Source organism: Pseudophryne corroboree, chromosome 3 (genome assembly GCF_028390025.1).
Source record: "Pseudophryne corroboree isolate aPseCor3 chromosome 3, aPseCor3.hap2, whole genome shotgun sequence".
Classification (NCBI taxonomy): Eukaryota; Metazoa; Chordata; class Amphibia; order Anura; family Myobatrachidae; genus Pseudophryne; species Pseudophryne corroboree.
This window is the reverse complement of record NC_086446.1, coordinates 223,719,322-223,734,551: the sequence shown is the minus strand read 5'-3', so window position 1 is coordinate 223,734,551 and position 15,230 is coordinate 223,719,322. Positions and strand designations below refer to the sequence as shown.

At 49.9% G+C, this 15,230-nt stretch overlaps 1 protein-coding gene across 1 annotated transcript in view; it reads left to right on the top strand.

Annotated features, from left to right (window-relative positions):
• Nucleotides 1-15,230, top strand: part of LOC135055149 (mitochondrial import inner membrane translocase subunit Tim23) — a 109,241-nt gene that overhangs the window by 10,115 nt on the left and 83,896 nt on the right. Inside the window, exon 2 of the mRNA XM_063958850.1 lies at nt 4,711-4,769. Coding sequence (XP_063814920.1) covers nt 4,711-4,769 — 59 coding nt within the window. The remainder of the gene's footprint in view (nt 1-4,710; nt 4,770-15,230) is intronic.

Sequence of the window (15,230 nt, the reverse complement as noted above, 5' to 3'; positions counted from 1 at the left end):
AGTGGGGCGCTTGTGCGCATGCGCAATACGAGTTCTCCTACAAAGGAAGTGGGGCGGAAGTGACGTCGGCCCCGTCCCCGGACTGTTTTAATGAAGTTTTATACTATTTAATACTCGTTTTTCATGTATGAAAAGTTTTATGAGGTTGTTTTTTAATACACTAAGCTACCGTTATACCAGTGTTAAAAAACTCACATAAGTTAATAATATTAGTCCAGACAGGAAGTGATGTCACAACTATCCATTTCTAATTACATGTGCTATAAATAAGAGTACCTGTTCAGTAGTCCCATACCCCTTGATGAAGTCAGAGTGACGAAACGCGTTGGGTGTACCTCCATTGACTCTCCACCTTAAAAAGATAAGCAGCATTCTCTCTTTTTTTGGATATTTTATCATCATTGCCTTTATATTATTTGTCTTATTGTTTTAGCTATCCTTTTAGTTGGTATTAATTTTTAGCATATACCCTCCGGCCTTTAAACCCACTGCGACATTTATTATAATTGGTTTTATACCTTGGTTTTATTTTTTGTATTAATAAATATACTACTATTTTTTAAGTATCCAGCTAGTCTCTTCATATTTATTATAGTTTACTAGACACCGTTGGTCGCTGAAACCCTCATCCCCCCTTTTTTTTATATATATATATATATATATATATTTATTTATTTTCAAAAGCTGCAGTACCCACTCTTTTGTATCAAAAACTGGAAAACTGAATACTTCAGTAAGATATGGGTGAGGTGGGCTATTATTTAGGGTATGTACTGAACATGGGTGCCATCTTGAAATCGGGCATCTTGAATCTAATGCTGGCCATACATCAGGAAGATATCGTTCCAACCAGCCAACTAGTTGGCTGGTTGGAACGATAATCTGGCAGTGTGTGGGAGCAAACGATTATCAGCCGTTTGCTCCCACACGCTGAAAAACGGCCAGAAACGGTCTGTCCAACTAGTTGGGAAAATCAAACCTGTTTGATTTTCCCAACTAATCGTTCAGGTGTAGGGGAAACTTTCCCCCCAACTGAACGATAAGCAGGCGGACACTGACCAGCAGTGTCCGCCTACTTCTTCCCGATCACTGCCTACTGGGCAGCACGAGCCGGGAGGTTCAGGGGCAGCTGCGGCAGGTCATCACTGCTGCCCCTGTCACAGCGGGACCCGTGGAGCGGCGGCAGAGCGGGAGGAGGTGCAGGGGCAGCTGCGGCAGTTCATCACTGCTGCCGGGCTGCCCCTGTCACAGCGGGTCCCCGTGGAGCGGCGGCGGAGCGGGAGGAGGACCAGGGGCAGCCTGCGGCAGTTCATCACTGCTGCCAGGCTGCCCCGGTCACAGCGGACCCTGTGGAGCGGCGGCGGAGCGGGAGGAGGTGCAGGGGCAGCTACGGTAGCACATCACTGCTGCCGCTGTCACAGTACACCCAGCAGTGGCACCCCTCACGCGATACCCCACGATCGCGGCACCACCCGCACCCCACCCGTGATTGCTGCACCCACGCACGCCACCCCCGATCACTGGCACCCCACCTGCAGTTGCGGCACCCCACCCGCGATCGCGGCACCCCCCGCACCCCACCCGCGATCACGGCACCCCCTGCAGCTTACCCGCAATCGCGGCACCCCCCGCAACTTACCCGCAATCATGGCACCCCCCGCAGTTTACCCACAATCGCGGCACCCCCCGCAGTTTACCCACAATCGCGGCACCCCTCCGCAGCTTACCCGCAATCGTGGCACCCCACGCAACTTACCCGCAATCGCAGCACCCCCCGCACCCCACCCACGATCGCGGCACCCCCCGCACCCCACCCGCGATCGCGGCACACCCCACCCGCGATCGCGGCACCCCCCGCAGCTTACCCGCAATCGCGGCACCCCCCGCAACTTACCCGCAATCATGGCACCCCCCGCAGTTTACCCACAATCGCGGCACCCCCCGCAACTTACCCGCAATCGAGGCACCCCCCGCAACTTACCCGCAATCGCGGCACCCCCCGCATATCACCCACGATCGCGGCACCCCCGCATATCACCCACGATCGCGGCACCCCCCGCACCCCACCCGCGATCGCGGCACCCCACCCGTGATCACGGCACCCCCCGCAGCTTACCCGCAATCGCGGCACCCCCCGCAGCTTACCCGCAATCGCGGCACCCCCCGCAGCTTACCCGCAATCGCGGCACCCCCCGCAACTTACCCGCAATCGCGGCACCACCCGCACCCCACCCGCGATCGCGGCACCCCCCGCATATCACCCACGATCGCGGCACCCCCGCATATCACCCGCGATCTTCTCGGCACCCCCCGCATATCATCCACGATCGCGGCACCCCCCCCCCCCCCCCCCCCCCCCATATCACCAGCGATCGCGGGACCTCTGCTCCCCTCCTGCAGTCACTGCCCCCCAAGATCGCGGCACCCCTTCCCCCTCACCACCACCAGGGCCAGCTCCAGCCCGCACCGGCTCCCGCACCGGTAATTCACCCCCCTCCCTCCGCCCGCACCGCTAATTCACCCCCGCGGCCCCCCTCCGCAAGCCTTCTGTCACTTCAGACGCGCACGGAGACAATCAGGTGAGTGCCACGGAGTGGCGCTTCCTGATTGGCTGAAGAGACACTTCTGTGACAGCTGTGACCGGGGTGTCTCTGCATTCGTGGAAAGGGTTCCCATGTGTAAACATGGGACCCCTTTTGGTCCGGGTGTTCGGTTTGTTGTTTTGCCAAGTACGTGGATTATAATCTGGACCCTGGATCAGGTGAGTATAATTGTCTTTTATTTTCAGGTACCCGTGGATTCTACTTGGAGAAGAGGACCGACTGCTTCGTGTCAACATAGGTAAGTATGTGTGTGTCGACATGTGTTAAATAAAGTTTTACTGTCACGGTGTGTGTCTCCTGTTTTTATTTGGGTATTTTTTTTCCATTAGAACTACAGGTACCAGCGGGCCCGTTTTTCTCCCGCATGCTGGTACTTGTGGTTCTTCAAGTACCAGCTTGCGGGGGAGGCTTGCTGGGACTTGTAGTACTACTGAAAAAAACAATATTCTTTTAATTTTCTCAAGGCTATCAGCCCCCCATCCGCAGCCTTTGGATGGGGGGGACAGCCTCGGGCTTCACCCCTGGCCCTTGGGTGGCTGGGGAGGGGGACCCCTTGATTGAAGGGGTCCCCACTCCCCCAGGGTACCCCAGCCAGGGGTGACTAGTTGGATATTTAATGCCACGGCCGCAGGGCACTGTATAAAAGTGACCCCCGGCTGTGGCATTATCTGTCCAGCTAGTGGAGCCCGATGCTGGTGTAAAAAATACGGGGGACCCCTACTCCTTTTTGTCCCCCGTATTTTTTGCACCAGCACCAGAGCCCGGTGCTGGTTTTAAAAATACGGGGGATCCCCTGTCCGTTTTTCCCCCGGATTTTTAGAACCAGGACCGGCTCGAAGAGCCCGAGGCTGGTTATGCTTTGGAGGGGGGACCCCACGCAATTTTTTTTCAGGTTTTTCCCATTCCATTTAAAAAAAAATAATAATAATAATAATAATAATCTTTTAAAAAATATATAAATAATACTTGTGCCTCCAAAAAAGACAAACCAAGTACCTAATCCCTTCTAATATAAATAGATATGCTATTACCCACCCAAAAAAACACCAAAAAAAACATGCTTTTAAAATTTTTTATTAGATTCCGCCAGCAAAGTGTGGCGGATTGAAAATGACCGAAACCGAAACGTTAAGCTGTCAGAACAGGGTACCGTATGTTCTTGATTTTTGAAAAGTCCTAGAGTGCCGCCTATCGTTTGTGATATGTTTGCTTTTTGAAGCTCAGGAGGGCACCAGGCAAGCTGTACATTTTACTACATTGGGAGTGCCGAATATCTACATCTGGTGTGTGTGTGTGTGTGTGTGTATGTGTGTATATATATATATATATATATATATATATATATATATATATATATATATAATATATATCTAGCTAGCCTTGGCAGCCCAACCATGCTGGTATATCCATAGTTCAGTATAAAAACAAGTAAATCTAATAAATGTATGGTGGTGAAAGAAAAGCCCAGTTTCACTGAAAAAAAGACAATTCTGCATGTTTTGAAATGAAAAAAACAAAACAAAACTGAAGAACTGTAGGAAGGCACTGTCCGCCTACTTCGGTGACATCACAAGTTGGACAGAAGTTGGAAGGTTGGTTGGTCTGATGAAAAGTTGGTTAGATGTGTGGAGCACTGGTAAAAAGTTGGTGAGATGTATGGGGCACTGTTTTAGTTGAACAGACAAGTTGGAAGTTTGGAGTGTTGGAGAAAAGTTGGTCTGATGTATGGCTAGCTTAAGTCAGTTTTTTCATTTCCAGCACAGTTTTTGAAACAAAGGTGTGTATTGCGACTTCTGAAATAGATCGATCTATCTATCTCTGTTTCAATTGTTTTGGCCCTCATATAAATAATAATCAGTGCAGTGTCCTGGGTAGATAACACAGAGGATAGCAATCAGTCCGCTTTCTGTCCTGATATTGTGATGGGATGTCAGTCTCTAGAATGCATGCTGGTATTAGGTTTCATTGTCACACAACATTTGCTTTGTGGAACCTAATGTAAATACCTAGAGAAGTCTACTTTGTGTTATGTGCATCACAATGAACACTGCAGTTTCACCCTAAAAAAAAAGGTCTTAAAAATTAATATCTTTGTTTTTGTTTACAGTAACAGGAATGAGTCCTCTTTCCCCTTATTTAAATGTGGATCCAAGGTATTTAGTACAGGTAAGACATACCACCAATGCACTTAATTGTACATTTATTTATGCTGTAAAGCAGGACAAACTAACCATGAATAGTTTGGGTCTGTGAAATGTGGTCATGCATGTGCACAATGTAATCTGCAAAATGGCACCAGTAGCCAGTCAGATGTCTGTATAATCCATTAGATGTGGTGATCACCTGACATTTGTCGCCTATATCCTGACCAGATGTTGGTCTAGGTCGAGCAGGCATCACCCGGGACTCCAGATGCTGTGGAACAACAAATCCTGCATGCTCTGCTACCGGTTTAGTAGTGTTCATTCTAGCACCCTGCACCTCTCACAACCCGTGCAGTTACTCCTTTCTGCCTGGGGTGTCACTCTTTGCTCTGGTGCTTCTAGCTGACTATAGTCTGTATCTCAGCACTGAGAAACAGATCAGCATGTGCTAGAAGCATCCGTAGCAGAGAGCGACATTCCAGGCTGGAAAGAGGAACTGCACAAGTTATGAGAGGTGCAGGGTGTTAGAATGAACATTAGGTTTAGCATGCCATAACAGCAGAGCTGTGGAAGGGCATTCTGGGGTGTTTAATTCCACAGCTGCTTGAGTGCCACACACAACCTACCCCTGGTGCAGGAGTTTGTTTTTGAATGTTATTATCTATTATTTCTCTAACGTCCTAAGTGGATGCTGGGAACTCCGTAAGGACCATGGGGAATAGCTGCTCTGCAGGAGACTGGGCACTACTAAAGAAAGCTTTATGGCTACCTGGTGTGCACTGGCTCCTCCCTCTATGACCCTCCTCCAGACCTCAGTTAGAATTTTGTGCCCGGCCGAGCTGGATGCACACTAGGGGCTCTCCTGAGCTCCTAGAAAAAAAAGTATATTTTAGGTTTTTTATTTTCAGTGAGATCTGCTGGCAACAGACTCACTGCTACGAGGGACTTAGGGGAGAGAAGCGGACCTACCTGCTTGCAGCTAGCTTGGGCTTCTTAGGCTACTGGACACCATTAGCTCCAGAGGGATCGAACACAGACCCAGCCTCGGTCGTGCGGTCCCGGAGCCGCGCCGCCGTCCCCCTTGCAGAGCCAGAAGCAAGAAGAACGTCCAGGAAATCGGCGGCAGAAGACTCCGGTCTTCATTAAGGTAGCGCACTGCAGCTGTGCGCCATTGCTCCCTGTGCACACCACATACTCCGGTCACTGATGGGTGCAGGGCGCTGCGGGGGGGGCGCCCCGGGCAGCAATTGGAGTACCTTAAGAGTGGCAAATCACACATAATATAGCCTAATAAGCTATATATGTGTAAAATACCCCTGCCACATTATGATTATAAGAGCGGGAGAAGTCCGCCGAAAAAGGGGCGGGGCTATCTCCCTCAGCACACTGGCGCCATTTTCTCTTCACAGTGCAGCTGGAAGACAGCTCCCTGTAGTTTTCAGGCTCAAAGGGTTAAAAAGAGAGGGGAGGGGCACTAAATTTAGGCGCAAATCTGTGATTTATAGCAGCTATAAGGGAAAAATCACTGTGGGTAGTGTGAATCCCTGCATTATATAGCGCTCTGGTGTGTGCTGGCATACTCTCTCTCTGTCTCCCCAAAGGACTTTGTGGGGTCCTGTCCTCAGTCAGAGCATTCCCTGTGTGTGTGCGGTGTGTCGGTACGGCTGTGTCGACATGTTTGATGAGGAGGCTTATGTGGAGGCGGAGCAGATGCCGATAAATGTGATGTCACCCCCTGCGGGGTCGACACCTGAGTGGATGGACATGTGGAAGGAATTACGTGACAGTGTCAACTCCTTACATAAAATGTTTGACGACATAGCAGTTGTGGGACAGCCGGCTTCTCAGCCCGTGCCTGCCCAGGCGTCTCAAAAGCCATCAGGGGCCCTAAAACGCCCACTACCTCAGATGGCAGACACAGATGTCGACACGGATACTGACTCCAGTGTCGTTGACTATGAGACTACTGTACATTCCAATAGAGCCACCCGTTACATGATTACGGCAATAAAAAATGTGTTGCACATTTCTGATATTACCCCAGGTACCACAAAGAAGGGTATTATGTTTGGGGAGAAAAAAGCTTCCAGTGGTTTTTCCCCCATCTGATGAACTAAATGTGTGAAGAAGCGTGAGTTTCCCCCGATAAGAAACTGGTAATTTCTAAAAGGTTACTAATGGCGTACCCTTTCCCGCCAGAGGATAGGTCACGTTGGGAGACATCCCCTAGGGTGGATAAAGCGCTCACACGTCTGTCAAAGAAGGTGGCACTACCGTCTCAGGACACGGCCGCCCTAAAGGAGCCTGCAGATAGAATGCAGGAGGCTATCCTGAAGTCTGTATATACACACTCAGGCATTACACTGAGACCAGCTATTGCTTCAGCATGAATGTGCAGTGCTGCAGCTGTGTGGTCAGATTCTCTGTACCTTAGACAGGGACACTATATTGCTAACCATAGAGCATATTAAAGACGCAGTCTTATACATGAGAGATGCACAGAGGGATAATTGCCGACTGGCATCTAAAATAAACGCAATGTCCATTTCTACCTGGAACTCGGCAGTGGACAGGTGATGCTGATTCTAAAAGGCACATGGAAGTTTTGCCTTACAAGGGTGAGGAGTTGTTTGGGGATGGTCTCTCGGACCTCGTTTCCACAGCTACAGCTGGGAAATCAACATTTTGCCCCATGTTCCCTCACAGCCAAAGAAAGCACCGTGTTATCAGGTACAGTCCTTTCGGCCCAAGAAAGGCAAGCGGGTTAAAGGCGCGTCCTTTCTGCGCAGAGGTAGAGGGAAAAAGCTGCAGCATACAGCCAGTTCCCAGGAACAAAAGTCCTCCCCCGCTTCCTCTAAGTCCACCGCATGACGCTGGGGCTCCACAGGCGGAGCCAGGTACAGTGGGGGCCCGTCTCAAGAATTTCAGCGACCAGTGGGCTCGCTCACGGGTGGATCCCTGGATTCTACAGGTAGTATCTCAGGGGTACAAGCTGGAATTCGAGACGTCTCCCCCTCGCCGTTGACTCAAATCTGCCTTGCCGACAGCTCCCTCAGACAGGGAGGCAGTGCTGGAGGCAATTCACAAGCTGTATTCGCAGCAGGTGATAGTCAAGGTACCCCTTCTTCAACAGGGACGGGGTTACTATTCCACAATGTTTGTGGTACCGAAACCGGACGGTTCGGTGAGACCCATTTTAAATTTGAAATCCTTGAACACTTATATACGAAGGTTCAAGTTCAAAATGGAAACGCTCAGGGCGGTTATTGCAAGCCTGGACGAAGGGGATTTCATGGTATCACTGGACATCAAGGATGCTTACCTGCATGTCCCCATTTACCCCCCTCACCAGGAGTACCTCAGATTTGTGGTACATGACTGTCATTACCAATTCCAGACGTTGCCGTTTGGTCTGTCCACGGCACCGAGGGTATTTACCAAGGTAATGGCAGAGATGATGATACTCCTTCGAAGGAAGGGAGTTATAATTATCCCGTACTTGGACGATCTCCTTATAAAGGCGAGGTCCAGGGAACAGTTGTTGATCGGAGTAGCACTAGCTGGGGCAGTGCTACAACAGCACGGCTGGGTCCTGAACATTCCGAAGTCGCAGCTGGTTCCTACAACGCGTCTACTGTTCCTGGGGATGGTTCTCGACACAGAACAGAAAAAAGTGTTTCTCCCGGAGGAGAAGGCCAAGGAGTTGTCATCTCTAGTCAGAGACCTCCTAAAACCAAAACGGGTGTCTGCACCATTGCACGCGAGTCCTGGGAAAGATGGTGGCTTCTTACGAAGCAATTCCATTCTGTGGGTTCCATGCAAGGATCTTTCAGTGGGATCTGTTGGACAGGTGGTCCGTATCGCATCTTCAGATGCATCGGCTGATAACCCTGTCTCCAAGGGCCAGGGTGTCGCTGTTGTGATGGTTGCAGAGTGCTCATCTTACAGAGGGCCGCAGATTCGGCATACAGGACTGGGTCCTGGTGACCACGGATGCCAGCCTTTCGAGGTTGGGGGGCAGTCACACAGGGAATAAACTTCCAAGGACAATGGTCAAGTCAGGAGACTTCCCTACACATAAATATTCTGGAACGAAGAGCCATTTGCAATGCCCTAAGTCAGGCAAGACCCCTGCTTCAAAACCAGCCGGTGCTGATCTAGTCAGACAACATCACGGCGGTCGCCCATGTAAACCGACAAGGCGGCACAAGAAGCAGGATGGCAATGGCACAAGGATTCTCCGATGGGCGGAAAATCATGTGTTAGCACTGTCAGCAGTGTTCATTCCCGGAGTGGACAACTGGGAAGCAGACTTTCTCAGCAGACACGACCTCCACCCGGGAGAGTGGGGACTTCATCCAGAAGTCTTCCAAATGATTGTACACATGATGGCGTCCCGCCTCAACAAAAAGCTAAAATGTTATTGCGCCAGGTCAAGGGACCCTCAGGCGATAGCTGTGGACGCTCTGGTAACACCGTGGGTGTACCAGTCGGTGTATGTGTTCCTTCCTCTGCCTCTCATACCCAAGGTACTGAGAATAATGAGAGGAGTAAGAACTATACTCGTGGTTCCGGATTGGCCAAGAAGATCTTGGTACCCAGAACTTCAAGAAATGATCTCAGAGGACCCATGGCCTCTGCCGCTCAGACAGGACCTGCTGCAGCAGGGGCCCTGTCTGTTCCAAGACTTACCGCCGCTGGTTTGACGGCATGGCGGTTGAACACCGGATCCTAAAGGAAAAGGGCATTCCGGATAAAGTCATTCCTACGCTGATTAAGGCTAGGAAAGATGTGACCGCAAAATATTATCACCGCATATGGCGAAAATATGTTGCCTAGTGTGAGGCCAGGAAGGCCCCAACGGAGGAATTTCAACTGGGTCGATTTCTGCACTTCCTACAGTCAGGAGTGACTATGGGCCTCAAATGGGTTCCAGTAAGGTCCAGTTTTCGGCTCTGTCCATTTTCTTCCAAAAAGAACTGGCTTCATTGCCTGAAGTTCAGACTTTTGTTAAGGGAGGGCTGCATATTCAGCCCCCGTTTGTGCCTCCAGTGGCACCGTGGGATCTCAACGTGGTGTTGGATTTCCTGAAGTCGCATTGGTTTGAACCACTTAAATCCGTGGAGCTAAAATACCTCACGTGGACAGTGGTCATGCTGTTGGCCTTGGCGTCGGCCAGGCGTGTATCAGAATTGGCGGCTTTGTCATGCAAATGCCCTGATCTGATTTTTCATAAGGATAGGGCGGAATTGAGGACTAGTTCCCAATTTCTCCCAAGGGTGGTTTCAGCTTTTCATTTGAACCAGCCTATTGTGGTGCCTGCGGTTACTCGTGACTTGGAGGATTCCAAGTTGCTGGACGTAGTCCGGGCCCTAAAAATCTGTTTCCAGGACAGCTGGAGTCAGAAAGACTGACTCGCTATTTATCCTGCATGCACCCAACAAGTTGGGTGCGCCAGCTTCAAAGCAGACTATTGCTCGCTGGATCTGTAGCACGATTCAACTTGCACATTCTGCGGCTGGACTGCCGCATCCTAAATCTGTAAAAGCCCATTCCACGAGGAAGGTGGGCTCTTCTTGGGCGGCTGCCCGAGGGGTCTCGGCCTTACAACTTTGCCGAGCAGCTACTTGGTCGGGGTCAAACACATTTGCTAAAGTCTACAAGTTTGATACCCTGGCTGAGGAGGACCTAGAGTTCGCTCATTCGGTGCTGCAGAGTCATCCGCACTCTCCCGCCCGTTTGTGAGCTTTAGTATAATCCCCATGGTTCTTACGGAGTTCCCAGCATCCACTTAGGACGTTAGAGAAAATAAGATTTTACTCACCGGTAAATCTATTTCTCGTAGTCCGTAGTGGATGCTGGGCGCCCGTCCCAAGTGCGGATTGTCTGCAATACTTGTATATAGTTATTGCTTAACTAAAGGGTTATTGTTGAGAGGCTCAGTTATATTTCATACTGTTAACTGGGTATACTATCACGAGTTATACGGTGTGGCTGGTATGAGTCTTACCCGGGATTCCAAATCCTTTCCTTATTGTGTCAGCTCTTCCGGGCACAGTATCCTAACTGAGGTCTGGAGGAGGGTCATAGAGGGAGGAGCCAGTGCACACCAGGTAGTCCTAAAGCTTTCTTTAGTTGTGCCCAGTCTCCTGCGGAGCCGCTATTCCCCATGGTCCTTACGGAGTACCCAGCATCCACTACGGACTACGAGAAATAGATTTACCGGTGAGTAAAATCTTATTATTATTAATCAAGTATGTAATGTTTTTACCGGTCTACTGAGTGAATAACTGGTTGGACAAGCTACTGTACTTATAAGGTGACCAGCCGATGAGCACCAAATTATATTTCAAAGTACTGCGCTCAGTCCAGTGTTAATTGTAATAGAATGTATCAGTATTAAATTGCTAAGGTAGTACAGTTGTAAAATTGTATCCCAATAGTGACTCAAAATAATCTAGGTTGTTAGGTTTATAGTTAATTCAAAATCCTTTACTGTTTGAATATGCACACTAAAGATATCAAATAAGTATATTTTTAAAGTGGAATTATGACAAAATAGCATCTCTGTAACCCATCGACAATGGTCAATATGATTTGCAGTATTTGGAATATTCTGTTTCCACTAATGAAAAAGAAGGTCCAGTTAATTGCAATATCCTGCTCTAAACCAGATGTTTTTCTTGCAGAGATGTACGTCAAACGCACGTCTACCGGAAATTGAAAGAGTCACAAAATGGAACTAAAAGTCGAGGACAGACTGTGGCGTCCCGCTTGTCTGTAGGTGTAAAAGTGCACTTAGTTAACGCTGTATGCGTGAGGGTCTTCACGGTGTGTCATCCCAGCATGACGTGAAAGTAGTGAACTCCGGACTGGTCCTTCTTCCCTGTGCTCTGGCTACCAGCGGTGCATCCATGTACAGGTGCTCCCCTGGACGCCGGTCAGCCCCGGGAGTGGATCCTGTCTAGGAAGGGGATTGCGACTCTCGGAGCTGCTTACTGCACAACCCCACCGCATACGGAGACTCGACTCACCCGCTGTCCATCTCGTCTCGTCACTGGCTTCCTCCCTCCGATCCTCTTTTGTTGCTAGGGAACAGTGGTCGCTTCCGGGTTTCTTGGTCACGTGACCAGATAATTAGCATGTTGCTCCGTGGTTGAGGTACCGTGTCTGCTCTCAGTGGAATCAGTTTGGTTATATGGTGATTTCAGCTCCAATGCGCTTCAGCCCACTTGGGGCCGCCTTCTGGGAGAAAGATCTTCCGTTCCCACTAACGGGACACTGAGCTCCTGAGGGAACTATTCGCAAGCCCCCACCACGGCGAGCGTACATTCCCGCAGCACACCGCCACCCCTAACAGAGCCATAAGAAAGAAGAGTGGTGAGTACTAACCTGGCGTCCCGACTAGTGGGTCGCTGGCCATTATGGCAGTGTGAGGGTACAGAGACGCACGGCTTCAAACCGGGGTGGAATGCGTCTCCAGACACAGTACACAGCTGCGTCTCCGTACACTGTACATAGGACCCACACTGGCAAAAACAGCCGTAAAACTGTTTTCTCTAACGTCCTAGTGGATGCTGGGACTCCGTCAGGACCATGGGGAATAGCGGGCTCCGCAGGAGACAGGGCACATCTAAAAAAGCTTTTAGGTCACATGGTGCGTACTGGCTCCTCCCCCTATGACCCTCCTCCAAGCCTCAGTTAGGTTTTTGTGCCCGTCCGAGAGGGTGCAATCTAGGTGGCTCTCCTAAAGAGCTGTTTAGAAAAGTTTTTTTTTAGGTTTCAATCTCAGTGATTCCTGCTGGCAACAGGATCACTGCATCGAGGGACTTAGGGGAGAGATTTCCAACTCACCTGCGTGCAGGATGGATTGGAGTCTTAGGCTACTGGACACTTAGCTCCAGAGGGAGTCGGAACACAGGTCAGCCTGGGGTTCGTCCCGGAGCCGCGCCGCCGATCCCCCTTACAGACGCTGAAGAGACGGCAGAACGGAGGTCCGGAAAGCAGGCGGCAGAAGACTCCTCAGTCTTCTTGAAGGTAGCGCACAGCACGGCAGCTGTGCGCCATTGTTGTCACACGGCTCACTGACTCAGTCACGGAGGGTGCAGGGCGCTGCTGGGGGCGCCCTGGGCAGCAATATAATTACCTTTAGTGGCAAAATAAATACATCACATATAGCCATTAAGGCTATATGTATGTATTTTAACCCAGGCCAGTTTCTTAAAGACCGGGGAAAAGCCCGCCGAAAAAGGGGCGGAGCTTATTCTCCTCAGCGCCATTTTCCTGCTCAGCTCCGCTGGTGAGGAAGGCTCCCAGGTCTCTCCCCTGCACTGCACTACAGAAACAGGGTAACAAAGAGAAGGGGGGCATAAATTGGCGATATTTATATATTAAGAGCGCATATATAGTAAACAACACCTTCTAGGGTTGTTTATATACATTTATAGCGCTTTTGGTGTGTGCTGGCAAACTCTCCCTCTGTCTCCCCAAAGGGCTAGGGGGTCCTGTCTTCGATTAGAGCATTCCCTGTGTGGCTGCTGTGTGTCGGTACGTGTGTGTCGACATGTATGAGGACGATGTTGGTGTGGAGGCAGAGCAATTGCCGATGATGGTAATGTCACCCCCTAGGGAGTCGACACCGGAATGGATGGCTTTAGTTATGGAATTACGTGATAATGTCAGCACATTACAAAAGTCAGTTGACGAAATAAGACGCCCGGCAAACCAGTTAGTACCGGTTCAGGCGTCTCAGACACCGTCAGGGGCTGTAAAACGTCCTTTACCGCAGTCAGTCGACACGGGTACCGACACAGATGAATCTAGTGTCGACGGTGAAGAAACAAACGTATTTTCCAATAGGGCCACACGTTATATGATCACGGCAATGAAGGAGGCTTTGCAGATCTCTGATACTGCTGGTACCTCAAAAAGGGGTATTATGTGGGGGGTGAAAAAACTACCTGTATTTTTTCCAGAATCAGAGGAATTGAATGACGTGTGTGATGAAGCGTGGGTTAACCACGATAGAAAACTGCTAATTTCCAAGAAGTTATTGGCATTATACCCTTTCCCACCAGAGGTTAGGGCGCGCTGGGAAACACCCCCTAGGGTGGATAAGGCGCTCACACGTTTATCAAAGCAAGTGGCGTTGCCGTCTCCTGATACGGCCGCCCTCAAGGATCCAGCAGATAGGAGGCTGGAAACTACACTGAAGAGTATATACACACATACTGGTGTTATACTGCGACCGGCAATAGCCTCAGCCTGGATGTGCAGTGCTGGGGTAGTGTGGTTGGATTCTCTGACTGAAAATATTGATACCCTGGATAGGGACAGTATTTTATTGACTCTAGAGCAATTAAAGGATGCTTTCCTTTATATGCGAGATGCTCAGAGGGATGTTTGTACTCTAGCATCAAGAGTAAGCGCGATGTCCATATCTGCCAGAAGAAGTTTATGGACGCGACAGTGGTCAGGTGATGCGGATTCCAAGAGGCATATGGAAGTATTGCCATATAAAGGAGAGGAATTGTTTGGGGTCGGTCTTTCGGACCTGGTGGCCACGGCAACTGCCGGCAAATCCACTTTTTTACCTCAGACCCCCTCCCAACAGAAAGACACCGTCTTTTCAGCCGCAGTCCTTTCGCTCCTATAAAAAGCGACCAAAAGGACAGTCTTATCTGCCGCGAGGCAGAGGAAAGGGTAAGAAAGGGCAGCAAGCAGCCCCTGCCCAGGAACAGAAGCCCGCCCCGGCTTCTACAAAGCCATCAGCATGACGCTGGGGCTTTACAAGCGGACTCAGGAACGGTGGGGGGTCGACTCAAGATTTTCAGCAATCAATGGGTTCACTCACAAGTGGACCCGTGGGTCCTGCAGATAGTATCTCAGGGTTACATGCTGGAGTTCGAAAGGTCTCCCCCTCGCCGGTTCCTAAAGTCTGCTTTACCAACGTCTCCCTCAGAAAGGACGTCTGTTTTGGAAGCCATTCACAAGCTGTATTCTCAGCAGGTGATAGTCAAGGTACCCCTCCTACAACAGGGAAAGGGGTATTATTCCACACTAATTGTGGTACCGAAACCGGACGGTTCGGTAAGGCCTATTCTAAATCTGAAATCCTTGAACCTGTACATAAAGAAATTCAAGTTCAAGATGGAGTCACTCAGAGCAGTGATAGCGAATCTGGAAGAAGGAGACTTCATGGTGTCCTTGGACATAAAAGATGCTTATCTACATGTCCCGATTTACCCCTCACACCAAGGGTATCTCAGGTTCGTGATACAAGACTGTCATTATCAGTTTCAAACGCTGCCGTTTGGGTTGTCCACGGCCCCTCGGGTCTTTACCAAGGTAATGACCGAAATGATGGTTCTTCTACGAAGAAAAGGCGTATTAATTATCCCTTACTTGGACGATCTCCTGATAAGGGCAAAGTCCAGAGAACAGCTGGAAGTCGGTGTAGCGCTAACACAAGTAGTGCTTCAGC